This window comes from Rattus norvegicus, chromosome 12 (assembly GCF_036323735.1).
Source record: "Rattus norvegicus strain BN/NHsdMcwi chromosome 12, GRCr8, whole genome shotgun sequence".
In the NCBI taxonomy this organism is placed as follows: Eukaryota; Metazoa; Chordata; class Mammalia; order Rodentia; family Muridae; genus Rattus; species Rattus norvegicus.
In genome coordinates, this window is record NC_086030.1 from 21,107,472 (window position 1) to 21,135,435 (window position 27,964).

The 27,964-nt window shown below is 42.0% G+C and overlaps 1 protein-coding gene across 3 annotated transcripts in view; it reads right to left on the reverse strand.

Annotated features, from left to right (window-relative positions):
* The window catches only part of Znf846 (zinc finger protein 846), a 33,610-nt gene extending 14,376 nt beyond the window's left edge, over nucleotides 1-19,234 (reverse strand). The window contains exons 1-2 of one of the 3 annotated variants that reach the window (XM_039089397.2): nucleotides 19,103-19,234; nucleotides 18,094-18,183 (exon numbers count right to left, since the gene is read on the reverse strand). In XM_039089397.2, the coding sequence (XP_038945325.1) occupies nucleotides 18,094-18,183; nucleotides 19,103-19,132 (120 nt within the window). In that variant the 5' untranslated portion in view covers nucleotides 19,133-19,234. 3 annotated transcript variants of the gene reach the window in all.
* Nucleotides 19,235-27,964: the final 8,730 nt, after the last annotated feature.

The window sequence follows — 27,964 nt, forward strand, 5'->3', positions numbered from 1 at the left end:
TTCTGGGAGAGCTGACACCTTTTGATCTCTGTGGGCACCAGGCACGCACACGGTGTACATAAATCAATGCAGGCAAAGCATTGTGCTGGATACTTTTATGACAACTTCACGCAAACTAAAGTTATCTACGAGGAGGGATCCCCAATTAAGAAAAGAGCTTGGTAAGATCCAGTTGTAGGCAGGCCTGTAAGGCATCCTCTTAATTAGTGATTGTTGGGGAAGGGCCCAGCCCACTGTGGGTAGTGCCATCCTTGGGCTAGTGGTCATGAAGAGTGTAAGAAAGCAGGCTGATGAAGCCAGTAAACAGCACCTTTTCATCCCCTTTGCATCAGCTCTTGCCTCCAGGTTCCAGCCCAGCTTGAGTTCCTGTCCTGATTTCCTTCAATGATGGACTACAACACGAAAGATAAATAAACCCTTTCCTCCTCAAGTTGCTTTGGTCATGGTGTTTTGTTGCAGCAGTAAAACCCCATCTAAGATACTCTTATACACAAAATAAAGTCTCTTTAAAAAGAGTGACAGAGATCACAAAGAGGGCTCAGTGGGTCAAAAGCATTTTCTATGCAACCATGAGGATCTGAGCTTGAAAAAGCTGGCATGGTTTTGTATATCTGCAATCCCAGTCCTGGGGAGTGGACACTGGTGTATCCTGAGAACTTGCTATCCAGCCAGCCCAGGTGAAATAGTGAGCATTTAGTTCAATGGAAGACCATCTCTCAGGAAAACAAAATGAGAAATGATAGAGAAAGGTACCTAATGTCTACCTATGACTCGATATATGTATGTGCATGCTTGGACATTTATGTGCATATACCACACACCCCACTCCCACATAACAGTCTATTTAAATGTAACCATAAAAATAAAATCAAACATGAAGAGAGGAAACAACCCAATGAATACACTGTATGCCATATATCTTTACTCCATTCATGGAGTCTGAATGAACACCCGCATGTGTTTCAAGTCTTTCTCCAAGACATGAATGAGTTGACAGACTTTTGTATAATCAGAACCTGTGAAGACTCCCCCCATAAAATGTGAGGGGAAAGCAGAGGCAGACGCATCTGGGCATAAATTCTGGCTTGGGCAATGTGCCATATCATTGAGAAATGACTCTAATAAATAACACCAGAAGAAGATTTGGAAAATGCATATGACACCTTCTCTCTGTAATCTCCAATGAGTGGATTTTAACTCATCTCATACTGGTGGGGGAGGCATTCTAGTCTAGGTAAGCATGAGTCTTCCTAGACCACAGAATAAACTCATGGGTTTGTATGGGCTTACAAGTACTCTGTTTGGCTTCAACCTCTGGAATCAGGGCAGAGAAGACTCAGTTTATATCTGAAAGAGATACATTAGCACAGTCTACTAATTGCTGAGCTTATAATTAAGCTTTGATATAGCCTTCCCCAGAGGGTTAATGCAGTGAGGGTCAGTAGGCCTCTGACAGCTTGCCTGGGAATACTGCATATCCTGAGTCCTCCCCACTGCCTATCACATTGACATCTCTCAGACCCTCCAGTTCCTCCAAGATGGACTTTGCCATGCACTGAGCAACTCAACTTTAACACATTTTATTTCAGGGGATGTATGCCAAATCTCCAAGCTCTGGGAGCAAAGGCATCTGGACATGTTCGAATTACATTGGATCCCAGAAATACAAATGTCCTAAGTGGAAGCATGGTCTCAAACCTCTGACATGAATACAGTGAGGGGTGGGAAGCCATAGATCCTCAGGTATTCCCAGAACATTTAAGTATGCTTTTCCAGTGCCTACTTAGCAGCCTGGGCTCTTATACATTTCCATTGTGGAATGCATACATTCCAGAACACATTGGAGAACCCCTGTGGGCTGAGCTCAGTGGTCAGTGCTATGATTATAACAGTAACAGACATAAATGCCTTTGAGAGGACACTTATGTGGCAAGAAGGAAACCTTATGGCATTTAAAATTAATGCATTGAGCTAGAGAGATTGTTCAGCAGATAAGAGTACTGGCAGCTCTTCCAGAGGACTTGGGTTTGGTTCCCAGCACTTGTATGACAGCTCACAATCACATCTGGCACTTCTAAGGACAGTCTGTCATGTTTGGAGATGGGACATAACAGGAAAAGGTTCATGTGTCCTCCAAGATCCAGAGAGGTCTGACACACTAAGGCTGAGTCTCTAAAAGTATATATAGTTAAAAAAATTCAATGACTTCTATTCTCCTTGTTCTTAGATCTCTATTAAAACACTCCTTCTATGCCTCCATTTTGTTATATTTAACTACCAAAACCAAGATAAGCTGAAGAGAAAAAGCATCTTTATTTATTTTTCTACAAAATAGCCTGGATACAATATAAATCAGATTAACTAGAGCAATGGCTGTTTAGTGGCAGCCTTACTTACTTTGTAGTAAAATTAGACTTAACTTTATGAGAGAAAAAATGGTCAGAGATGCCATGCACACAAGCCTTCATGGTCTCTTACCAAGAACTCTTGGCTTACAAAGGAGTCAAAGGAGTCAGAAAGAAGGGACTCAAATATGGACCCTGACATTGTGAATGTCTACTCCTGAGGAGTCCATGAGTGTCACGGAGAATGACAACCTCCCTTAACCCTCTTCCTTCTTATGCTGTACCAAAACAAAGGCTTAGAATGTCATCAGACAAACACCCGAGGGTCACAATGGAGATTTATCTGCTTTGTGAAAACCTGCCTACAGGACGTTTCTACCATGTGTTTTAAAGTGTTCATGTAGGAAAAGCTACAAAGAACTGTTACTACATGGGGACATTTATGTGTTCACAGGACATGGTCACTCATATCTTGCTCTAAAACAAATCATCTCATCTTCTCCTTGATGTCAGAGATCTGTCTTTGCAACAGTGTTTTGGTACCTAAACATGGAGCCCAAGCTGTAGAATATAGGCGTGGACTTGCTTCAAATTACCCACTGCACTTGCTATTATTATTCAGAATGTTTATGGCCTGAACTCATATGAGCTTTACTCATAGGACCTTTCTTAACCCTCAGAGTATAAATTTTCTGATGCTCTAAATAAAGGTAGAGATTGAATGAGACTTTTGTCTGCCTTATTCTTTGGCTCCATTCTTTCAGGTTCCACCACCTCTGGAGCAATGACAGTTGGCTGTGGAGATGGTTTAGTGAATAAAGGCACCTGCCTCCATGTCACTATTGTAGTTCTGTGAGGTTCGAGTTGGACCTCTACCAGGACACTTTGAATGAGGCTCATGGAGGTGGTGATTGATACAAAACCAAGAGGAGGTTTATTGTTCCAGCAGGCTGGGGTCGCACCACTTCGAGAGGGAGATGACCTTCAGTAGACTCTAACAGGGAGTTTTATACCTTTGATAAGGGCGGAATTCAAACAGTAGTAACTAGGCAGGGTACTATTGATGGAACAAAGTGACCTTCAAACTGACCAGTGGTCAGTGGACCATCCAGGACTTTCTGAAGGGGTTGGTTGGGAGTCACAGGTGGCTTTGTTTGACAGTTTGGCTTGTACTCGTTACAGGAACTAAACTAGCTCTACCCTTCCTGGAAGGGAGGGTCTTTGTGCTTGGAGGTTTGTGATGACATTTTCCCACTGGCCTTGGGTTGACCCCAAGTCTGGCTCTTTCATTGCACTCTTTTCTTTGAGCATAGCTTCAGTCTTGAGGCTTAGAGTCCTCTAGCTCATACTCTTGATGCCCTGCTTCCAGCTGTGTATATTGTTGCCTTAAGGTCATTAATTGGACTGTATTTATTTGTTCTCTTACAAAAGCTACTAAGTGGTTTAAAATGCAGAGGCCAAAAGTCAGAAGTAAAAGGGTCCTAGCAAGGTGGAAATAAAGGTGGGAAACCAGGAGGAGCTATTAAACAAAGACTCGAATCATCCTTGGACCTGTTATCTTTCCCTTTTTCTCTTAGCAAGTCCTTCTCTGATTTTGGCCATGAAATCTTTAACTACTCCTGAGTAGTCTATGTAAAAACAGCATTCTTTCTAGAGGACTGCACTGAGACCTCCTTGCTGGAGGAACAAGAGGACTAGACTGCATCGACACTGCAAGACCACCTCAGAAAGAGGGAGAGAGAGAGGTCAATGACTCTTGTAAATGCGAGATGGAAGTCTCAATTCTTTCAATATCTGCATCTATAGCTATCCTAAGTTCTTGATATCTCTGTCCCTGGAGTACTAAGGAGGTGGTCCCAGTGATCACACCTACTGCACCCAGACCCAGCCCTAGTAGTAAAGACACAGTCATAGCTACAGGCTCTCTTTTGACTCGGTGGTCTCCCATCTATCTAGCATTTCCTCAAAAGGGTGGTATGTTAGCCTGGGGACTAACAATACACAGATTCCCTAAAGTATGGGGGGGGGGTATTGTATGCGCTGACTGAATCATCAGAAGAGGTGGTTCCAGCGGTTTTGGTGACGATGGCCATTTCTTTGGGTCCCACTGATGACTCTAATTCATTTTCTAATAATTTCTTCAAACTTTCTTTGAAAGTCAAACATTAATCTGGGACGACCATCATGCAATCATTACATTGTTTCCAAGATGAGAACACAGAGCATGCAACTGGGCCATTAGGACTGTGCTATGCTGTGCCCCTATGCCACAATTTCCAGTTGTTTAAGAATCATTACATCAGGGCATATCTAGTTTCACAGAATTCACCAGAGCAGAAGGAGAAAGGAGTAGGAAAGTCAGATAAAGCAGTAGGAAAGTCAGTGGGATAATTTATGTACACCAAGGCCAATTGAAAAGCAGCCACACAGAAATGAAATCTATACAGCCGTTGTCCAGGGCTAAGGTTAGGAGAGATGGGAACAACCAGTTTTTACAAAGAGCTGCTGTGGGCTACTGAGATGTCTCCATCCCGGCCTACTGCAGGCCGCCTCTTATTTCATATGCTGGGTCCCCTGGAGGAATGTGTCTCCTGCTTTGCAGGGTCCCAGATGCCACCCTACATTACAAGGCTTCTGAGATGTCTCCATCCCAGCCTACTGCTGCCAGTCCCTGTCATGGTATGCTGTCCCCAGTATCTCCCCCTTTTGTTTAAGAAGTTGTATGGTGCGGACATGCACAGTTAAGTGAGCGTCGAATTAAGGAGATGGCAACTGGAAAAATAATAAAGAAAGCAAGAAAAGTCCAACAGCAAGGGCAGCATTCTGTAAAAATGATCTCCAATTCACATGTTGCACAAAGGAATCCACAGAGGGTGCAAAGGCAATAGCTACTTCCTCCAAAGAAGCAGAACCAAGGTGGGAATTACTAATATCTGAAATTTCATGGGGCAAAGCATCAATATTCATAGCTGTGGATGAATGAACCCACAAGCCTCTAATATGCTTTTGAATACTTCCCCATTCATGAGTGGACTCATTATAAGGCAGGGGAGTAACACAAATACATCTAAACAAAAAATGATACTGTACTGATAATCTGACCTTAATATTTTGAATTTCCTGTCTCATATAAAGAATTGCCTCTTCTAGGGCATTCAACCTGTTCTCAAACCCTCCATCTTTCTTTTCTTGAATCAAGAGAACAATACTAACATTCTTAGACAGCTGGTGCACCTGATGAGCAGTGTGGACTTCCTTAACCAAAGAAATGGTGGCAAAAGAAGAAATTATACCAATCAGAGCAGTGATACCTAGAATTAAGGCAGTCACGAAACACCTACCTCTACAAAGTATAGAGGAGGCATGATGAATGGCCTCTATGCCAGGATTAGAAAACCATGTCCCATTAACATAGACAGGCAAAAGTACATCCAAAAGCAGATAGACAAAAAGACATTGTTCCCCAAAGTTTCAAGCTTCCTCTATTCCCAGGCCTATAGCCAAAATAATAATAACTGCAAACTCATCATTATTTAAACTCTAAGTTTTGACTTATACTTCAGAGCTCAGAGCTCCGAGGTCAGCTACTTGCATTTTTCTGTGAAGCTCTAATGATAAATGACATGGGTGAAGCTGCCAGGCAGTGTCCAGAAAGAATCAAGTTAACCCTTAACTCAGTAGTTCTGCTAGCTTTCTGTTCCTTTTCACTGCACACAATGATTCTCTTAAGAATTCCAATATTTTGGCTTAGTTTTACTAGTATACAATTTTATGTATTCTCTTGCACTCTTCTTTTCTCGAACCCCCACATCCCTACACACCTCTATTAGATTAATGAGGCCCTTGAGGTTATCTGAAAAGGGTGGGTGCTGAGTTTTCCAGTTATAGAGATCAGAGGAAGAAAAGGGCCAGTACTGCACAGCCTGATTCCCTGTTACATCTGTAGGCCCAAAGGCTTGCAGGGGGAGGGCCATGGTGGTGTCAGGCTCGTGACACAGGTCTACAGCTTTGTGTCCCCATGGCAGGGCCTGTGTCCTCTTCTGGGGGGCACAGGTAAAGGGACTCTGGGGCCGGGGCCAGTAGAGACTCAGCCTCTGCTTGGGGCTCCCACGGTGCACTAGGGGCAAGAGTGGGTGGACATGGAGGAGATCTGCAGTTCCCGATTCCTGAAGAACTTTTGTCTTCTTCCCCGAGCCAGCTAGCAGCTCAGACTGAGTCTTGAAAGTCAGAGCTCTGCTAGGAAGAAAAGGGCAGACCCAAGCTGGGGGACCAGTTATAAGCTCTTTCCAGACAATTATATAGGGGACCTGATCCTCGTGACTGGCAGATCTGGATCCAAGTTCCAGGATCTTATGTTTGGCTGCTATGGTTATGGGGAGATCGAATGTCCCTCCCTGGGGTCAACTGACCCCAAAAACTGGCCATTCAGACATTCACAGGGTCTGGAGTTTCTCTTTCTTTATGTCTACTGACAAATTGTGTGCGCATCTCTGGACCTCATCCCAATGCTCCAGGACCAGACCCAGAGGGGTGGTAGAAAGTTTCTGTCCCATGTCCAAATATTTCTTCAGTCCAAGTCCAAGAACACAAAGAAGAACAATTAACACATAGTCAGACCACTTGCCCCTTCTACGAGTGGAACAGACAGATTACCTAGTGACTTGGCCAGTTCACACTGGATTCGGAGTCTATAAGACCAATCAAAAGCGGAATTTTTCCCCACCCCAGTTACTGTGGCTCTCCAAGCCTTCCTGTTGCTTGCAAGCACAAACTGAAAGCATAGCAGACACACAAACACACACACAAAAAATACAGAGACACAGACAACTGCAGTACCTGCTCAAGTCATTTCCTCTGATTCACCAACCTCCTGTGGGTCTCCCACAAGAGGCAAACTTCCTGGCTAATGCACCAAATGTGAGGTTCAAGTTGGACCCCTTGGATGAGACTCACCGAGGTGGTGATCGATGTAAAAGCATACAGTTTATTGTTCCAGCACACTGGGGTTGCCCCACTTTGAGAGGGAGATGACCCTCAACAGATTCTAACAGGGAGTTATTTACCTTTGATAAGGGCAGATTGCAAACAAGAAGGGCAGAATTCAAACAATAGTAACTAGGCAGGGTACTAGAGATGAAGCAAAGTGATCTTCAAACTGACTAGTGATCAGTGAACCATCCGGGACTTTCTGAAGGGGTTGGTTGGGAGTCACAGGTGACTTTGTTTGACAGTTTGGCTTGTAGTTGTTCCAAGAACTAAACTAGCTCTACCCTTCCTGGATGGGAGGGATCTTTGTGCTTGGAGGTTTGTGATGAAATATTCCCACTGGCCTTAGATTGATCCCAAGTCTGGCTCTTTTAGTTCAATGCCCAGAACTCACAAGCTGAAAGATGAGAATTGACTCTTGTAAGTTGTATGACCTCCACATATGTACTGTTGGATGTTTTTGTGTCCTTGGGCACAACTACTGTGTTGTTTTGAATAAGAATGGCCCCACAGGCTTATATTTGAATACAGAGTCATCGGGGAGTGCCACTTCTTGAGAAGGAGTAGGTGTGACCTTGTTGTAGGAAGTGTGTTACTGGGGATAGGCTTTGATGCTTCAAAAGCCCAAGTTAGGCTTGCTCTTCTTGCTGCTTCCAAACCTCATGTAGAACTCTCAGTTGTTCTCCATCCCCATGCCTGACTTCATGTCACCATTTTTTCCATGATGATAACAGATTTACTCTCTGAAACTGTAAGCAAGCTCCAATTAAATGCTTTCTTTTATAAGAATTACCTTGGTCATGGTGTCTCTTCACAACAATAAAACAGTGACTAAGACAACCATTATGTAAATAAATGCAAATATTTAAATTACTTTAATTAGAAATGTTGATGTATATTCATTATGCATGGTAATAGGTTTCACAAAGACATCTTAATGTGATATACATAATTTGATCACATGCACCCTGCCATCCGTTTTCTCCCTCCTCCACTAATCTATTTCTACAGTCTTGCTTAATTTCATGTTATTAAGTGCATACATGATTCTGTATCTCCATAGAGTTTAGGCTATATAGTGAGAAAATATGGTATTTGTCTGAGTCTAACTTATTTCATATGATGATCTCCAGTTATACCCATTTTCCTAAAAAAAAATCTTAATTTTGTTGTGTTTGAATAAAAAAACATTTTTTCCAATCATCTGTTTGAAATCTAGGCTAATCCTGTAAGTTGTCTAGTTTAAATAACACTTCAATAAGCAGACACACTAGTATTTTTGGATATATATCCAGTAGTGATATATCTGGGTCAAAGAACATTGACTTTGGGAGACTGGCTGGGGTAATTTGCATTCCCATCACTATTGTACCTTGCACTCTCATCTTCCCCAGCATTTATTTGTTCTCTTAATGGTAGTCTAACTTGTGTGAGATAGAATCTCACCACACTTTCCTAGTGGCTTAAGGATGTTTAATAGTCTTTATATATTTACTGACCTGTATTTCTTCTTTCAAGAACATTTTTTTTCTGAGATAGAGATTTTCTATGGCTGTCCTGAAACTCACTATGTAGGCCAGGTTGGCCTTGAACTCACTTGATCTATCTTCTTCTGCATCCCAAGTTCTGGGATGAAAGACCATTAGGCTAGAACCCCTGGTCATCCTTCACACAAGCTAGGAAATCCCATTTACCCTCGTTCCTCTAACCCCTGACCCACTTGAAAAAGCTCTGGGCTAACATGTCATCACTCCACATCTGTTTATTTCTGGCTAAGAGTGCCCTTTTGTCCATGTATGGACACAATCCCAGATCCTAGCTGGCATAAACGTCATCACTCCTCACGTAAACTCTACAAAAGCCTCTTGCTTTATCCCTGACTTCTGACTTCACTCACCTTCACCTGTGAGATCAGTGAATTCACCGGAGAGTTTCTTCCTAATAAACCCGCCTTTATCTACCTTTAATTCGTTCTATATCTGCATCAACAAGGGAGAGAAGAAGCCTACTTAGCTATGCCACCGAGAACTGTCCACTTCATTTGCCCAGTTATTGTTTAGCATTTTCTATCTGTCTCTTATTTTTGTTGTAGTTGCTGTTTTTCTGAGTCTCATGCAGATCTGTTGACTTTGTATTGGCTATTTAGTAGAGGACAGCCTTAAATTACATCTTTTTTTCTTTGTGGGTACTTAGGACAGGAATGCACATGTGGGCACCATGGTCCATGTGTGGAGATCAGAGAACAGTTTTGCGGACTTGACTCCTTCCTTTCATTTTTATGTAGGTTTAAACTTGGGTCATCGGGCTTTTGGGTGAGCACCTTAATCTCCTGGACCATCTCACTGGTTCTGTGTCCTTTATATGGTCTAGACATTAAACTTGTCAGCTGTATAGTTAAACAGGGGCTTATTTTATTTGTAGGCTGTGTCTTACTTCCACAATTGTTTCTTTTGTTGTAGAGTTAAGAATTTTTTTGAAGCCTTCTTGCAAATTCTTGGCTTTTATTTTCTGAGCAATCAGTCATTTTCACAGTGTCTGTCTCTATGCCTATATCTTCAAGTGTTTCTCATTTCGTTCATAATTAATTTTGCGGGGGCTGACACAGGATGAGGTTATAGATATAGTTTTATTTTTCTACATATGTGTGGAGAGTTTTCCCAGCACCATTTGTTAAAGTTTTCTTTCTTTCTTTTTTTTTTTTTTTTTTCCGGAGCTGGGGACTGAACCCAGGGCCTTGCGCTTGCTAGGCAAGCATTCTACCACTGAGCTAAATCCCCAATCCCCTCCCCTTTTTTTGTTAAAGTTTTCTTAAACATTGATTTTATTTTTGTAATCATTATCAAAGATTAGGTGCCCGAGGCCATGTGCGTTTACTTCTAGGTCCTCTATTCTATTCCAGGGATCTACATGAGGGTTTTAAGTTAGCACCTTGGGGCACATTTTTTCACATCTCTCTTGTTTGACTTGCTAACCTTTCTCCTAGATCACTAGTTATCTAGTGAGATAGTCTGAATGCTATTTTCAAGTGTTGAAAATTACCTCACAAAACAAATTAATCCATCATTTAATTTTTTTATTACATTTATTTTATGCAGTTATCTGCAAGAAGAAAGGGTGTGCATGGGCCTTGTATACATGTGGATGTCAGAAGACAAGCAGGGGAAGTTGGTCCCTTCTTCTATCATGTGGGCCCCAGGGATCATATTTAGGCCATCAGACTTTTCAGCAAGTGTCTTTACCTACTGAGCCATCTTACTAATGTGGTCCATTACTCTTGAAGCAGGATTCATGCAAGTTCTCACTACATGGACTAAAGCTAAATTCTTTGGTGAGGATGTAACATGAATGACCTCCAACCCAATTCTGGACAGAATCCTTGTTCCCCTCCGAAACCCCAATGAGCTACATCTCCATAGTCCACATTTCTCTTAGCACCCAGATGGCGCACTGAGCTCTGCTTATAGGAGTCTAGGACTTTCCAAGTCTACAATTCTTCTTCAACATTTCTATCACAACCTGTTTGGAGCATGCAATAGCCGCATACCTGAACATGTGTATTTCTGGAAATGGTGGTCCCACTGCTGTTATGCATTTTGTCATGGCTATTGTTTCATTACTACAATAAGATATCTGACAAATCAGCTTAAGAACACAAGTTTATTTCACAGTGCGAGATAGTCATACCACATCCACAGCCAGGAAGCCCAGGAAAAATAGATGTTTGTACTCACTTTCTCCTTTTCGATTCAGTACAGGACCTCAGCCTATAACATAGTGACACTCACCTCCAGGGTGTATCTTCTGATCTCAGTTTAAACCTCTCTCTCAGATAAAGGCCCTCACAGACATACCCAGAGGTTTGTCTTCTACATCCCATCAAGTAAGCAAGCGATCAAGAATAACCATTATAATCACAAACAGATCTGCAATAGCCTAATAGCACCTCTGGTTGGAAATAGCTTTTAGCTTGGATTGAATTAGTGTGGATAAGGTTGTGACATTTGTTTTTGCATAATCCATTCATTTTGACTCCTTGTTAAAACTCACCAGTAATCAGGCTTGCATGAGATAAATTAGAAGAAGCGAAGAAAGATGCTGGGTTTCACAGTTATTGTGTGTTGAGTGATGGCTGCAGTAAAGGCTACAAAGACATGCTTGTAGCATATTTTAATACTTTCCTCTGCTAATCAAAGGTATTGTTGTGTGCTACATTGCATTTTAGTCAATAACACACACATACAATATTATGGTAACTCTATAAGATAATATTAACACAAAACTCTCAAACCAATGTTATGTGATGGCTATTCCCAATTGTCAACGCGACCACATCTGGAATGAACTACAATTCAGAAATAGAGGGCACATCTGTGACCCAGATCTTAAAGCTAGAAGACACAGGATTTTGATCTGGATCTTGAAACCTAGTGGCCATGAAAAGCTTATGTCCAGGTAAGGTGACACACACCTTTAATATCAGGAGACAGAGGCAAGCAGATCTCTGAGTTCAAGGCCATCCTGGGACAGAGCAAGTTCCAAGTAAAGAATAGCTTAGGTCCAGGCATGGTGGTGTACACCTTTCCTTCTGCTGGAGGCCTACATAAGAACAATGGAAGAAGGAAGGTTCCTTCTTCTCCACCTGCTTGCACTTACTTGCCAGCACATCTGTTGGAACCTACTTTTTCAGGATTCCAGCTTATGCAGAAGCTCAGCTGAAACACCTAGCCTCGTGGGACCAAGAAACTACTAGGTTCTTGGACTTCCCATCTACAACTGCCCATTGTTGGGTTAGTTGGACTGCACACTGTAGGTCATTCCAATAACTTCCCTTAATATATAGAGGCATTCTATAACTTCTGTGACTCTAGAGAACCCTGGCTAATACACATTATAACAATTATGCGACAGTACCAAGTATGAAATTCTCTGCACACATTCAAATCCTGTTCAGAAGGAGCTGTGGGAAGATACTGGCTATGCTCAACTTTGTTACAAGGATCAGGTTCTGCATAAATGGAAATGTGGCTGGCAGGAGATACTTGTCCACAAAAGGAAGATGGATCTGCCTGTAGACTGACTTTCTTTCCTCCATTTATGCTACAGAAATGGGGATATTTGAACTGCCCAATCAGGTGCTTTGCCACAGGAAAAGGGGTGGGGGTAAGAGGAGCTACTGGGATAAAGTACATGAATATGTGTGACTGTGTTATAGTTGTGACAAATACAAGCTATGGTCTTGTAAAGTTCATTGGCTGTGCAATATCATGTAACCAATATCATGTAACCTACTGTAACCTATATGGCAGTCATAGGGAGGATAACAAGAAACCTGAAAGCAGGACATAGTGAATTCGGGCCAGGAAGTCCAGAAGTGCAGATGTATAAGCCACTGAAACCTGCATAACTAGCATTATCACCTGGGCCTCTACTTGTCTGAAGCCCAGTTTCACAGCTGTCTATTAATCCCCTGGCTTCTGCCCCTTTGTGGTGTGGTTCTAGGACCAAGGCTCTTGTCTGAGTGGTGGCTTGGGACTTGGGCCCTCTTCAGACATGTCCGTGTCCATAGGCCCACAACTCCCCAAACTCTGGAGTGACCAAAGGAGCAGGGGCAATCAGGTAATGTGTGGGCTTAGTGCATAGGACTGTCTACACTGTAGAGAGAATAAAAAGTACTTGATTGGGGCTGGAGAGATGGCTCAGAGGTTAAGAGCACCTGACTGCTCTTCCAGAGTTCCTGAGTTCAATTCCCAGCAACCACATGGTGGCTCACAACCATCTGTAATGGGGTCTGATGCCCTCCTCTGGTGTATCTGAAGACAGCTACAGTGTACTTATATATAATAAATGAATAAATAAATCTTAAAAAAAAAGAAGTTGTTTAAAAAAAAAGTACTTGATTCGGAGTCAAAATTTAGTGGCTGTGGCTTGGCGATAGGCATTTAGGTAGAAGTGGTTACATGAACTTTGAAGATCACAAAACAAAGTCATAAATGAAGGCATTGCTAAACACGTGGTGTAGCTATCAGGTAATAGCTGTATCAGTTACTTCTCTGCTGCTCCGATAAAATATCATGGCCAAAAGCAACTAAAGGAAGGGTTTATTTTGGCTTACGGTTTAAGAGGAATGAGAGTTCATCACAACAGGGAAAGCATGGTACTGTGGTAGAAGCAAGAAACCAGCTGATCACATTTTTATCTACGCACAGGAAATAGAGGGAGACTAGGAAGTGGGGCGAAGCTGTAAATCCTCAAAGCCTGGCCAGTGATGTACTTCCTCCGTCAAGACTGTACCTCGTAGAAGTTCAAAATTGCACGACCAACTGGGGACCAAATGTACAAATACATGAGCCTGTGGGGGACATTTCTTGTGTAAATCAGCACAATGGGTTAAAGCAAAGTGGGCGGCCTTGTAGCATAAGCCACAGATGCTATCTGTAGTTAGCTTTCAAGTGGTGGGAGCTGGTGGTCTGCTCAATTAACCCATTCGAAACACTTTCCCTGTTACGAAAGGCATTATTTTTAACACAGGTGGTAGTAATTACATGTTCCTTGTGATATTTCACAAAGCTATATAATTTTTCTGTTTGTTGTATTTTTTCTTTTGTTCAAAAAAATGTTTATTACATAAAATATGATGGGTAGAAACATAAAAAGGAAGGTTTGATAAGGACACTGTAAAATACAATGGGGGTGGGGGTGGGGGGTAGAGAGATGGCTCAATGGTTAAGAGTGCTGACTGCTCTTCCAGAGGTCCTAAGTTCACTCCAGCAACCACATAGTGGTTCACAACCATCTGTAATGGGATTCGATGCCCTCTTCTGGTGTATCTGAAGACAGCTACAGTATACTCAAATTCATTAAATAAATAAATCTTAAAAAAAAAAAAACCCACAATGGGGTCATGGGTATGCTAATTCTGCTGGCTACGGTGCTGGTGTTATGAATGTAAGCATTCCAGTAAACAAAAATATGCGTAAATCACGTCAATTATAAGCCAATAAACTTAAAAAGAGAGAGGATACATCCAATTCTAGTGTTAAAAACGAAGCACACAGGGTTGGGGATTTAGCTCAGTGGTAGAGCGCTTGCCTAGCAAGTGCAAGGCCCTGGGTTCAGTCCCTAGCTCTGAAAAAAAGAAAAAGAAAAAGAAATAAAGACCTTAAAAATGAAGCACACGATCTTCTTTAGAGATAACCAGTCTTAGGTAAAACATCAAAGAGACCAAGAATTCATTGCCTAATCTCTGATCTCAATAATTGAGAAAAACATTTTTTTTTAAACATGAGGCTGACAAGGTGGCTTCTTTGGTAGAGATAAAGGGCTTGACACCAAGGCTGATGACCTCAGTTTTATCTCCAAGGCTCACATAATGGAAGGAGAACGTGACTCTTGAATATTTTCTTCTGAAATCCATACAGTCCGTCTCATTGATTCACTCACTCACACACTTTAAAGTAAATAAATAAATACAATTTTCAAAAAAAAAAAAAGGCTGGAGAGAGAACTAAAAAAAAATATCCAAAAATAAAAAAGAAAGTTAAGAGTTATCAAAAAGGAACACATTTCAGAGAATGTCAGAAATTCTAGGTAACTTCAATACGGAAGAGTTTGATGTTAATTTGTATTATATATTTGAATTCATTTCTCACACCACAGCGGAGACACCCTATGAGAAATGATTCTGACTTTCTGTAAACATTACCGAGTAAACTTCTACAACCTCAGTTACATGTTAGAGTCATTGTCATGTATGAATCTCCTGTGACCAGCACATCTTGGTCATTATGATCTTGGTCATCACATGCCTCTACATCTTATAAAGCTATAGCCGATAAAATTGCAATAAGATGGACAGAACTGTGGATATGAAGACAGAGCCCTTCAATACATTCATGTCTTTTAGATGACATAGATGACAGAAATTGGCCTCCACAGCAATGGAGAACTACTCCTTTTCCTATGAAACCGACAGGAACAGCAGAGGAACAGTATGGCCGAAAATATCTGCACACCCTTTCCTCATACCATGTAAGAAGTCATTTCCAAAGATACTAAGTATATAAATCTAAAAGCATTCAAAATCTAAGACATTCAAAAGGTGCATTGAATGGTTTCTCTAATTGCATACAAAGCTGTATTTCAAGAAGAAAAACATATTCATCATTTAACCTACACTGAAATAATTGTATTCATCAGATAAAACGAAGGATAAGAAGATGAAGTAACCCAGTGGGAGAAATCAATTCTCTTACATATACCCAATCACTTTTAATAAGGAAGAAAAAGAAACCTAGGAAGCAAAATAAGCAAGAGATTTGAAAAGCTGTTTTATCCGGTAAGCATGTGCACGCTCAGTAACTATAAAAAACGTGGGACACATTTAGAAATGAGAAAAAAAGAGCCATAAAACAAAATAACAAGATAGACAAATGTGTTGATGAATACATGGACTAACTGAACATAAATTTGAGACGGAGTGTAAGTTGTTCATCCTTTGGAGAAAGTGGCTTTGACAGAGACAAAATATCCTCTGTCACAGGTATTAATGTATGTCATGATAACATAGGGGACACAGAAATAACCATTCAAAGAGCTGAAATCCTGGGAGTGGAGACAAGAGAAGATATCAGGAAGTGACAAATAACGATGTGTCCTAGGTGCCAATCATACTCAAGATCTTTCATGTGTGGGTTAATGATGAAGCCGGGCTACGTTTTGCATAGCTTATTATATGCATGTGCTATTTCATGTAGACACAAAATTGGTAACGGAAATAGGCAGAACTTAGGGGAAAAGAAAAGTTCACCGAGGCACATATAAAGACCAAGCTTTACCATTTTCTCCTAAGTTAATTAATTTTATTGCAGCAAAAATTTCAACATGCTTAATTCTTAATAGAAGGGAAAAAAAAGCACAGAAACCCTGGAAAATTTCTGGAAGATTCAATATATGCATGCATAAATGCATAATATATGCGTGTGCATGTGTGTATTCACAGTATATATGAAATTAACCTAGAATAAGAGCAATAAGAATGGCTATTAGTATATGATGGTAACATACTGTGTAACTCTAATACTTAATAGCACAGGCTAAGTTATCCCAATATAAATAAGATATGCTGATGGATTTATATGGATGTGGGGGTTGTATTAAGAGCAACAAAAAGGCATATATCAATCCAACCTTATAAAACCATTACTAGTAGGAAAAAATAATAAAAGAGTAAAGCTTGGGGCTGAAGAGATGGCTCAGCGGTTAAGAGCACTGACTGCTCTTCCAGAGGTCCTGAGTTCAATTCCCAGCAACCACATGGTGGCTCACAGCCATCTGTAATGAGATCTGATGCACTCTTCTGGTGTGTCTGAAGACAGATACAGTGTTCTCATATAAAGATAAATAAATCTTTCTGCCTTTAAAAAAAAAAAAAAGTAAAGCTTTGGCATCCAAAATGGATGCTTAGCACTTCCTAAGCTCCCTACCTCTACCCCAGCTCACCCCATCAACAAGGTCCAAGAGTCTCTCCTGGAATGAGTTGTAATGAGCACTAGTGTCTCAGTTTAGTGTATTCCATTTTAATTAATTAATCCCAATCCTCTGAATGCTGGAAGCTGAGAAGACTGGGCCTGTACAAACAGCAAATAGTGAGACCGTCTTAGGTTTAGCCCACTTAGATGCAGGGGTGTGAATGCTTAGCCATAGGAATGGCACTATTAGGAAGTGTGGCCTTATTGGAGGAGGTAAGGCTTTATGGGGTGGGGTGGGCCTTGAGGTCTCCTATGCTTAAGCTCTGCCCAGTTGCAAGTAGTCCCTTTCTGCTGCCGATGGATTAAGATGTAGTACTCTCGGCTCAGCTAGCACCAAGTCCGCCTGCATGCTGTAATGCATTCCACCGTGATGACAATGGACCTGTGAAACTAAACCAGTTCTAACTAAATGTCTGCCTTTATCAGCATTGCCTTCCGAGCAATAGGATTTTAACCCTAAGGCGGGCACACAAGCCCTTGGCCCTCAACTCCCAGCATTAATGAAAAAAAAAGAGTTAAAAGTCACAGACCCTTGTGACCCCAAAAGAGGCTTTAAACGCTCTCCAGTGGCTACTTGAATCCCACCAGGGATTAGCTATTCCAAACAACAGACCTCCTGGAGCTTCAGCACAGAATAAATATTACCGAAACAGTGCCAGCCAGGGAAACAACTGGAGTTCCTTTTAGGTGATAGTGTACCAGGTCCTTCCTTTCTTCCAGCAGCAGGGCATCTGGGTGCTCCCATGAGAGGCTGCACCCCACACACCTTAACAATCCTCCTAGAGGAGGAGGAGAGGACCCAGCACCCTAGAATAAGAGCAGTAAGACTGGCTATCACTACACGACACTAACACGCAGTGTGTAATTCAAATACTATCATAAAATAGTGCAAGGGTCCCAACACTATAAATATCATCTATTGGTGGATGTACATGGATCAAAGCATTTTATCATCAAGAAAAACAAAGACATATCAGTATAACACATAAAAATAGAATTACTAATTAATTAGAAATTAATTACTAGGTAATAGAAAACACACAACCAGCAGTAAATCAGACAGTGGACCTCTTGGCAGCCTTATGGGACCTTGGCATTTCATTCACGCTCTCCCGCAGCCCACCCCACATTTCAGGTCTACTCAGTGTTACTAAATATTCCAAGAGACCAGAGGAGACCAGAGACCAGAGACTGGACGATTGTACACATCTGAGTCAGGCAGTTCAGAAACCTACCACCTGGTAAAGACATGGGGGTCGGGATGAGGACATCTCACAGTTCCCATGGGGAAAGTAGACAAAGGTATTCTCATAAGCTGTCCTGGCCTAGAGTGGGGGAAAAAAAAGGATAAAGATAGTCTTTTAAAAACAAGGACTCAAGTGTTTCTTTTCTGCTTTACTCTCCTGAAATATTCACACACAAACATCTTTGGGACTACAGAGACAGCTCAGCCGTTAAGAGCAGTTGCTGCTCTTCCAGAGGACCTGGGGCTTGGTTCCCAGCATCGGCATTAGGCAACTCACAGCCTGCTGTAGCTTCACTTCGGGGAATCACATGCCCTCTTCTGGCACTGTCCTCATTTGGTGAATATATATGTGTGTGTGTGTGTGTGTGTGTGTAAGTATGTATATATATATATTGTGTGTGTGTAAGTATGTATATATATTGTGTTTGAGATATACCATAAGGAAAATATATCATGAGGAACAAATGGGAGGCTTTCAGAGCAGCCGCTCCGCGGAGCACCAGTAGAAAGTCCAGGACCATGCAAAAAGGGTGAAAGGGGAAACTGTCCTGTTGGGGAGTGTGGGCGGGGATGTGGAAGAACAAGTAGTCAGACTCCAGTGGAGCTGGCCTAGGTTCTGGATTTGCGATCCTGCTTTCTGTACATTTGTGAAGTTCGGACTAGGTGGGCCTCGGAGAGAACGAAGGGGCTGGGGATTCTAGAGAACACAGTTCCTTTCGTGAATGACCGTCTCATTCAGATACTTTCCCCTAATGATCCACCAAGTCCTTGTCACGCATTATCCGGAGCAAACAGGCAGCCAGAGCAGAGCTGCTCAGAGAAGGCTCCAGAACCCGCTGCAGTCGCCTCATCTGGAAGGACAGGGCGCCCGGGCTCGAGCAACCCCACAGCCCAGGGGATCCAGAGCAGCCGCCCACGAGGCCTCACCGCAGACCCCGCTCTGTCACAGCGCTTCCCGCTCGCGCATCGTTACCTCCGGGCGCCACACGCACACTCACCATGTCCACTTCTCGGGGACTTCTTACCATCGCCCAGCACCCACAGCGTTACTGCGCCACCGAAGCTACGCAACAGCTTCCCTAGCACCGGACTTGGATTCCAATATGGAGGGTCCCAGACAAAGGCCCGGCCACAGTCAAAGCCCACCCCCACCTTCCATTTGTACGTCTGATTGGACGCGCCTAGAGGCCAGGGCCTCCGATTGGACAGAGCTTCAGGTTCTGTCCCCTGAGTGACAGTAGATGGCGCCTGCACACAGCTGAAGGAGCCCAGGATGACAGGTTCTTAGCTTCAGCTCTTGGGAGCTCTGGCTCCTGTCAAGTCTTGGTGTTTAGACTTTAGTCACTTCTGTAGGCCTGACCTCCAGTCTCCTCCAGCTATGGGATAGGGGCTCGGCCGTCTGCCATGAGTCCTGTAGCATATATGCACAAAGATTTCAGCCTCTGTTAAAACCATATGCCTTCAGGTCCTCACACGTTCCTTTAGCCTGCTAAAATCCTCTCTGGACCACAGCTCACAATTGTATTTAATTCTATGCATAAGCCCTATATGGTTATGAGTTAAATTGTATATATGTATATTAGTCAAATGGGAAGATGTCAGTTTTCGAAATCATTCTAAATTTTCTGAAATCTGCTTTCATTATTAGCTTTGCCTTCAAAACGGGAAGAGACTTGTAAAGTTTTCTTGTATTCAGATTAAAAATTTCAGGCCAAGTCAACCTTAGCCCTTGCAAGGCAGAATCAGAGAAATAGCAATCTCAGGTTCAGCTTGGCTATGAGTCTTATGGTGTCTTGGAATGCACATCTAAACCTTGTCTCAAAATAAATGAATATGTGTGAAATTGATTATAATGTGAAATTGATTATAATGTGAAATTGATTATAATGTGAAATTGATTATAATGACCCATTGCACCTAAAATATCTTTATAATCTGACCAGTGAAAACTTGATGATTTTTATGTACTATTGGTACAAGATCTTCAAACATATTTAGATTCTAGCTTGTCACAGTTCAGAACAGCTACAAAGTCCTTTTGTGAGCTATGCCTTTCCTGATCTCTGGAAGTAGAAGGGACTGTGACACCCTGTTATACCAGATGGGAGGGCACAGAAATCCCTACAGGTGTTTCTCCTAAAGCCCAAGGAACCTTAGTGGCCTAGAAGAGAACAGAGAACTTCAACCAGAAGTGCTTACCAGCAGCTGTTGGGAACAAGACTATTTTTCCAGAGATTAGTCAGAGGTGGGCAGGAACTGTAGGGCCATAGGAGAAGGGAATGCTATGACTTTCCATTAATCTACAGCCCTAGTCTGCAGAGTTTAACCAAAGATCATTTTAGTTTGCTATTTAGCCTTGGCCCCTAATGGTTAGGCTGACTGTCACTTCTTCCTGTAATGTGACCTTTAGCACAATATATTTCTATACATATTTTTGTAAACTCAGAAACATCTAATAAAAGGAAATGGAATATCTACAAGGCGCACCTGTTGTTAGTCAGGTAATTTGTAAGCAGTAGATCGTTAAGTCCTGTAGCCTGGTTTTCTCTGTGGTCCAGAGAATGATCCGTGGTTTTGAGTAAGTGTATTTACTGAGTATGTAGCAAGCAAAAAAGGTAAAAGGATACATTGCGTGTAGTTAATAGACAGAAGCAGCAGATAGATAGCAAAAAAAAAAATAATAAAATAAAAATAAAACCAGAGCTTACAATAACCAGCAGGAATGACTGGAGGAACCTGACTAGGAGAGCAAACAGGCTGAAGAAATGGCTTAGGAGCCTTTAAAGTTCAGTCGTGAGGATCAGAGTTAGGATGCCGCACTCACATCAGGTGACTCAAAAGCATCTGTAACTTCAGTTCCAAGGGATTCTTTGCGATCTTCTGGCCTCCAGGGCACCTTCATGTACATGTGTGCATACACTCACACAAACACATATATGTACTTACATACCACACACACACACACACACACACACACACACACACACACACACACACACTGTGTGTGGGTGGGTGGGGTACCAAAGTAACAAAACAGAAAAGTTGGTAGTGTAGCAGAAATTGATTGGGGGCATCAAGGTAGTCAGCTGGGGTTCCTGATTATAATCTTTTCCTCCATGAATGAGCTCTGGCTTCTCCTTTCTACTGCAGGGATCTTTACCATGCTACGAACAATAGTGATGTCTGATCTTTACCATGCTACGAACAATAGTGATGTCTGACAGAAGTAGTTTATCTGTTAGCTGTTGCTATTGATGCACTGTGCTCAATAATCTAGCATACTTACTTTGTTTTGCTTTATTTTTTTTAAAGATTTATTTATTTATTATATATAATCACACTGTAGCTGTCTTCAGACACACCAGAAGAGGGCGTCAGATCTCTTTACAGATAAGGTTGTGAGCCACCATGTGGTTGCTGGGATTTGAACTCAGGACCTCTGGAAGAGCAGTCAGTGCTCTTAACCGCTGAGCCATCTCTCCAGCCCTTTATTTTGTTTTTTGCTCTCCTTGTTACAGAGCTAGCCAGTCGGTCTGACTCAGGACATGGAAGTTTGGGAGGAGAAAAGGGAGGGTCTTCTCATTCCCCGACTCAGCTTTCAAAACACTTGAAATAACACATGACAGTTTGCTGATGTAATTTTGGTTACATTTACACAGGGCTAGATACACACCCCTCCAAAAGGTTAGTTCCAATTCGAGCTGGTTAACAAGCTACGCTGGAACCAGCTGGGCTCCTTCTGCTGCGCGCAGGTATCTATGACAGAATGGCTCTGCTGCAGAAGATGAGCTGGTCGCCATTGGGGAGAGCAGCGGATTTTCCTCCAAAGAATATTTTATTTTCTAGTAGGCCCTGTGTTCTCATGGAGATGGCAGGATTCTGGAAGAAAAAAGGAAAATGATTCCTCAAAACATTTCCTGACTATATATCAGACTAATACACTTTCATACTACAACTTTGTACGAGCCACGGGAGACAAGGCCAGTCCAGATTCAAAGTTCGGGGATCGGGTCTTCTTCTTAACTGGAAGCATCTGGTAAAGAACATTGTTAGTAGGTCAGCTGATGAGTTGGCTCAGGGGGTAAAGTGTTAGCCGCTTGTGCATTAACGCCGGCATTTTGATTGACAGCACCCATGTAGAGAGCCGTATGTCATCCTAGTGCTGTGGAGGTGGAGACTGGAGAACGCTCAATGAGAGACCTCGGCTGTCTTGGTCAGTGTCCTATTACTGTGAGAAGACAGCATGACTGTGGACACTCTTACAAAGGAAAGCATTTAATTGGGACTTGCTTACAGTTTCAGAGGGTCAGTCTGTTATTAGTCCGTTTTTGATGGTGGGAAGTGTGGCAGCATGCAGACAGAAATGGTGCTAGAGAAACCCCGCCAAGAGTTCTACTTCTGGATCACAGCAGGGGGAGTCACCGGGCCTGGCTTGAGTTTTTGAAACACCACCCACAGCGACATACTTCCTCCAACAAGACCACTGCAACAAGGCCATACAAGTAGCTCCACTCCCTAATAACTGAGGATTCAAATATATGAGGCAATGGGGTCATTCCTATTCAAACCACCATCACCACCATCACCTCCACCACTCCCACCCACATACACACAAAGAAAGGAAGAAAGAGAAAAAATGGAAAAGAAAAGGTGGAGAAAGATAGAGGAATACATTTGAAATCAGCCTCAAGCTTTCCTATGTACTCACAGACAAAAGTATAGTATCTACACACACACACACACACACACACACACACACACACACACACACACACTCCCTAAGTATTTGAAGCCACAACTGTTGAACAATGAACCCTGCCTTACACTTCACTTTCATTCAAACATTTGGCTCATGTACTTCCTTTTATTGTTTTAGATCTTTGATATGCTTCCTTAGTTGATATTTCAAATTTCCATATGTTTACTTTTAAAACACTTATTTGTTTTAATTTATATGTATGTGTCTGTATCTGTATTTGTACTTCTGGAGGTCAGATGAAGGATATTGTTTTTGTTGTTGTTGTTATTATTAATATTATTATTATTATTATTATTATTATTATTATTATTATTGAGACAGGGTCTTTCTATTAGTCTTACTTGTCCTGGAACTTTCCACATAGATCAGGCTGTCCTCTAATGCACAAAGATTGGCTTGCCTCTGTTTCCTGAGTGCTGGAATTAAAGGTGTGTACCATTGGCCTGGCATCCCATACATACATAGACTTGTTTTAATTAACTGGTCATTTTGGAGTGTGAACTTTCCTGAAAAATAAAAGCAGAGTCATAAAAACATTGAAACTGCCTGGTGCAGTGGCACATGGCTTTAATTTTAGCCCTCAGAAGGCAGGGGCAGGCTGATCTCTCTGATTCTGAGGCCAGCAGGCTCTACATGGTGAATTCCAGTCAGAGCTATATGGTGAAACTCTCTCTCACAAAAAACATGAGTATTGTACTCTTGACATGACAGGATAGATATACGCATGCACTCACAGCAGTTGTGAATGTGCGTAAGAGAAAGCCTGCCAACCTCTCAGAATGGAGGGGGAAAGGCTCAGGGGCCTACCTCTCCAGAGGCCCCCCCTCAGAGGAGGAGTTATTGACAGTCGAGGGCTTCTGGAGAGACAGAATTCTTACATCCATGAGGCATATATTCTTACATATATAAGGCAGCACAATTGGACCCAGAAGGGGAGGAGTGGCTTGAAATTGAAAGGGTTTGGGGAAGTGGGGTTAGAGAAACATAGGCAGGCACAGAAATTGAAGCCAGGCTCCTTGAGATGGTCATTTCTTAATCACAAAAGACACCATGAGGGAAAATGGAAGCAAGGGTAGGTATCTAAATAGGGCCAACTAGGGGAAGGGGAGGTCTCTATAAAATACACCAGCCAGTTTCCATTGAGCATTGAATTCTCAGGCTCAGGGCTCTTCCCATTCTTTAAGAATAAAGCAATTATTTTTACTTTCCTGTGGCTTGCTTTTCTAGCTCTCCATATAGTCAATCCATTGTTTAAGGAAGCAAGCTCAGAAAATCTCCAGGCAGCAACTAGCACCCTTGTTGGAATGGAGTGATGACAGTTAGGTCTCGAAAGGGAAAGAGTGCTACGTAAATATGCTGAAAATTCATTGTGTGCATGTAAAAATAAGGGCATATGGTGGCTATTCCTGCTTGTCAATTTCACTATATTTGGAAGGAACTGCAATCTAGAAATGGAGGGCACACCTGTGATTCACATCTTGAGGTTGGAAGACACAGGTTTCTGACCTGGTTTTTGTTTTTGTTTTTGTTTTTGTTTTTTCTTTTTTCCAGAGCTGAGGACTGAACCCAGGGACTTGCGCTTGCTAGGCAAGCACTCTACCTCTGAGCTAAATCCCCACCTCTGACCTGGTTCTTGACAGGGGATGACACATGCCAGATCGTGAGTCATAATGGCCATTACAATCTTAGGCTTAAGCAAGGAGACTGATGGAAGCAGATCTCTGAGTTCAAGGACAGCCTGGGACAGAGCAAGTTCCAAATCCAGGCACGGAGGCACACACCTTTAATCTGGTCCATACCTTCTGCTGGAGTCTACATAAGGACACCAGAAAAAGGAAGACATTTTATCCTTTGCCTGCCTGCACTTACTTGCCAGCACATCTGTGGGAACCTAATTCTTTAGGATTCCAGTTATATGGAAGACCAGCTGCAACAACTAACCTCATGGGACTGAACAACTACTGGACTCTTGGACTTCCCCTTCACAGATGCCCATTGTTGGGTTAGATGAACTACACACTGTAGGTCATTCCAATAAATTTCCTTAATATATAGGGACATTCCATAAGTTCTGTGACTAATACAGGAGTTGGTGCTGATTTTGTTCTAAAGGAACAGAAGTATAATGATGAATCTTTTAAGTATTTGGATTAGGCTTTATAACTTGCCAGCCCCTTCTAATTTACCAGCTACTGAAAACTCTCCCACTCCCTCTCCTGGGAGCTTAGAGACTATTGGGGGCCCATGGTAGAAACTAAATTTTAAACTTAAAAGAAGTAAATGCTTTTGGTTATCTTGATCCACTAATTATGAATGGCAATGGATTAGGTGACCTGGTATAAGAAACTTTTTACGGTTTGGTGGGAAACTAAGAAAATGATTTTGCTGGTTGGCTCCTCTTAGCATCTCCGGATCAATTGATAAAGGAAAGGAATGGACTGCATGATTAAATTGATTGGCTTTAGATTCTAGTAAAGAATCTAAAGGTTTCTAAGTATGCCCTTGAAGAGAATCTTCCCTCCAGCAGGCATAGAGATCAAGTTGCAGAAAATCAAACTGAAGTCCCCATTATAAGATTGGCTGAATTACAGTGAAAACTCAAACCTCAGCCTCAGAAGGTGCCAGCAATTAAAGTAAGGGCATTAATCGTCTAAGAATGGGATCCTATTATTTGGGATGGGATGAGAGGGAGGACCCTACTGAAGCTGAGAACTTATGAATCCTCAAATTCTCAAGGGTTATCCTCAGTCCTACCCCTTGAAATATTGCCCTTTTCACCTGAAGAAATTAATTCTTCATTGTCTGATAAACCAGCAATGATTTCTCTGAAGAAAATGCCAGGCAAGACAATACCGATGTTCTTCAGGGCCCACCAATAGTTGCCTCTAAGCCAGTTGACTCAAGGCAAAGACTCTAGAAAGTGTAGCCCTTGAAGAAATATGCTACAAAGGAGCTTAATGAATTTGCTAAGTCATTCAAGCAGAATTCTGGGGAATATGTGTGGGAATGGATTTTAAGGGTGTGGGATAATGGTGGAGGGAACATAAAAGAAGATCAGGCTGATTTTATTGATATGGCCCATTAAGTGGAGATTCTAGGTTTAAAGTGAAAGCTTGCACAATTAATACACATGTCAGAAGTGTGAATAGTTGGCTAAAGCATTTATCGAAAGATGGCCTACAGAAAAGGAGTTGGAGAAATCTGATATTCCTTGGCTTAGAGAGTTGATAAAGGGTTTTAAGGCTAAGGGAAATTGCAATGCTAGAGTGGATACATTGTGTAAAACTCAATCCTCCACAATGGAAGGCCCAAAAGACATGCCCTTCATGAATCCTATTAAGACACAAACTGGTGAGAGGGGCACCAGCACATTTGAAGTTCTGTTGTTGCCCTTTCCTTGTACTAGGCCTTAGAGTTGGCAATGCTCTTGCTCAATGGAATTAAGTGCAATTTGTTTAATTGTGCCCTGAAGTAACAGAGCCAGGTGGTGGCACTGACTTGACAGATGCAAAGTTATTGTGGTTATTATAATGGGCAGAGTAGACAAAAAAATGTTTATAATGACCTAGCCTGTAATGGTCAACACAGATGAGGTGCATTTTATAATGGCATAACTTGTAGGGACCTTTGGTACTAGCTAATTACTCATGATGTTTCTAGGCATGGAATAGATAAGAAGCCTATTGCATTTCTGTTTGATCTGTATAAGCAGAAAAATTCTCAAACAAATGAAAGAAAGTCCACATTGGATTATGGCAGAAGACAATCTCAGCCAGTGAATCAATTTACAAATTTGAGTCAGTTTTCAGATCAAGAACCCCTTGAATGAAAGAGTGGCAAGGTTTCTCTGAGGAAGGACCTTGATATAAGACACCTAAAATTTTTGTTGTTATCCTTTCTCCAGTTCTTTCTCAGAGGGACCAATGGCCTTTTCCAAAGGTAACTGTACACTGGGCTAAAGGAAATAATCAGATACTGGTTCTGAATTGACAATGATTCTGGGAGATCCCAAGAAACATTTTGGTCTGCCACTTGAGGTAGGGTGTAATGGCTATTCCTGGTTGTCAACTTGACTATATCTGGAATGAACTACAATCCAGAATTGGAGGGCTCACCTGTGATCCATATCTTGAGCCTAGAAAAACAAGTTTTTGACCTGGATCTTGAGGTGTAGTGGCTATGAAAAGCTTAGGCCCAGGCAAAGTAGTACATGCCTTTAATCCCAGGAGACTGAGGCAAGGAAATCTCTAAATTCAAGGTCAGTCTGGGACAAAACAAGCCCCAGATCCAGGCATGGTGGTACAAACCTTTAATCTGGCCCACACCTTCTGCTGGAGACTTACATAAGGACATTGGAAGAAGGAAGATTCATTCTTCTTCTCTTGCTAACACATCTATTGGAATCTACTTTTACAGAAGACCAGCTGAAACAACTACCCTTCTGGGACTGAAAAACTACTAGATTTCCAGACTTCCAATTCATAGCCAACCATTGTTGGGGAATTGGACTAGAGACTGAAAGTCAGTATAATAAATTCTCTTACTGTAGAAAGACATTCTATATGTTCTGTGACTCTAGAGAACACTGACTAATGTAAGGGGGTTATGAAAGCCAGGTAATTAATGGAGTTTTGGCTGTCTGACTCACAGTAGGTCTAGTATGTCCCTAAACTTATTCTGTGATTATTTTCCCAGTTTCAGAATGAATAATTGGGAAAGATATACTTAGAAGTTGGAAGAATTCTCACATTGGTTCCCTGACCTGTGGAGTAAAGGCTACTATGGTTGGAAAGACTAAATGTGAAAGAACCAGAGTTGGGATCGATCTAAGGCCAGTGGGAAAATTCCACCACAAACCTACAAGCACAAGGACCCCTCCCTTCCAAGAAGAAAAAAAGCTAGTTTAGTTCCTGGAACAGCTACAAGTCAAACTGTCAAACAAAGCCACCTGTGACTCCCAACCCACCCCTCTTGGAAGGTCCTGAATGGTACACCGAATTGGCTTGAAGGTCACTCCACCAGTAGTACATAGTATCCTGCCTATTTACCGTTCAAATTCTGCCCCAATTGTTTGAAGGTATATAACTCTCTGTTAGAGTCT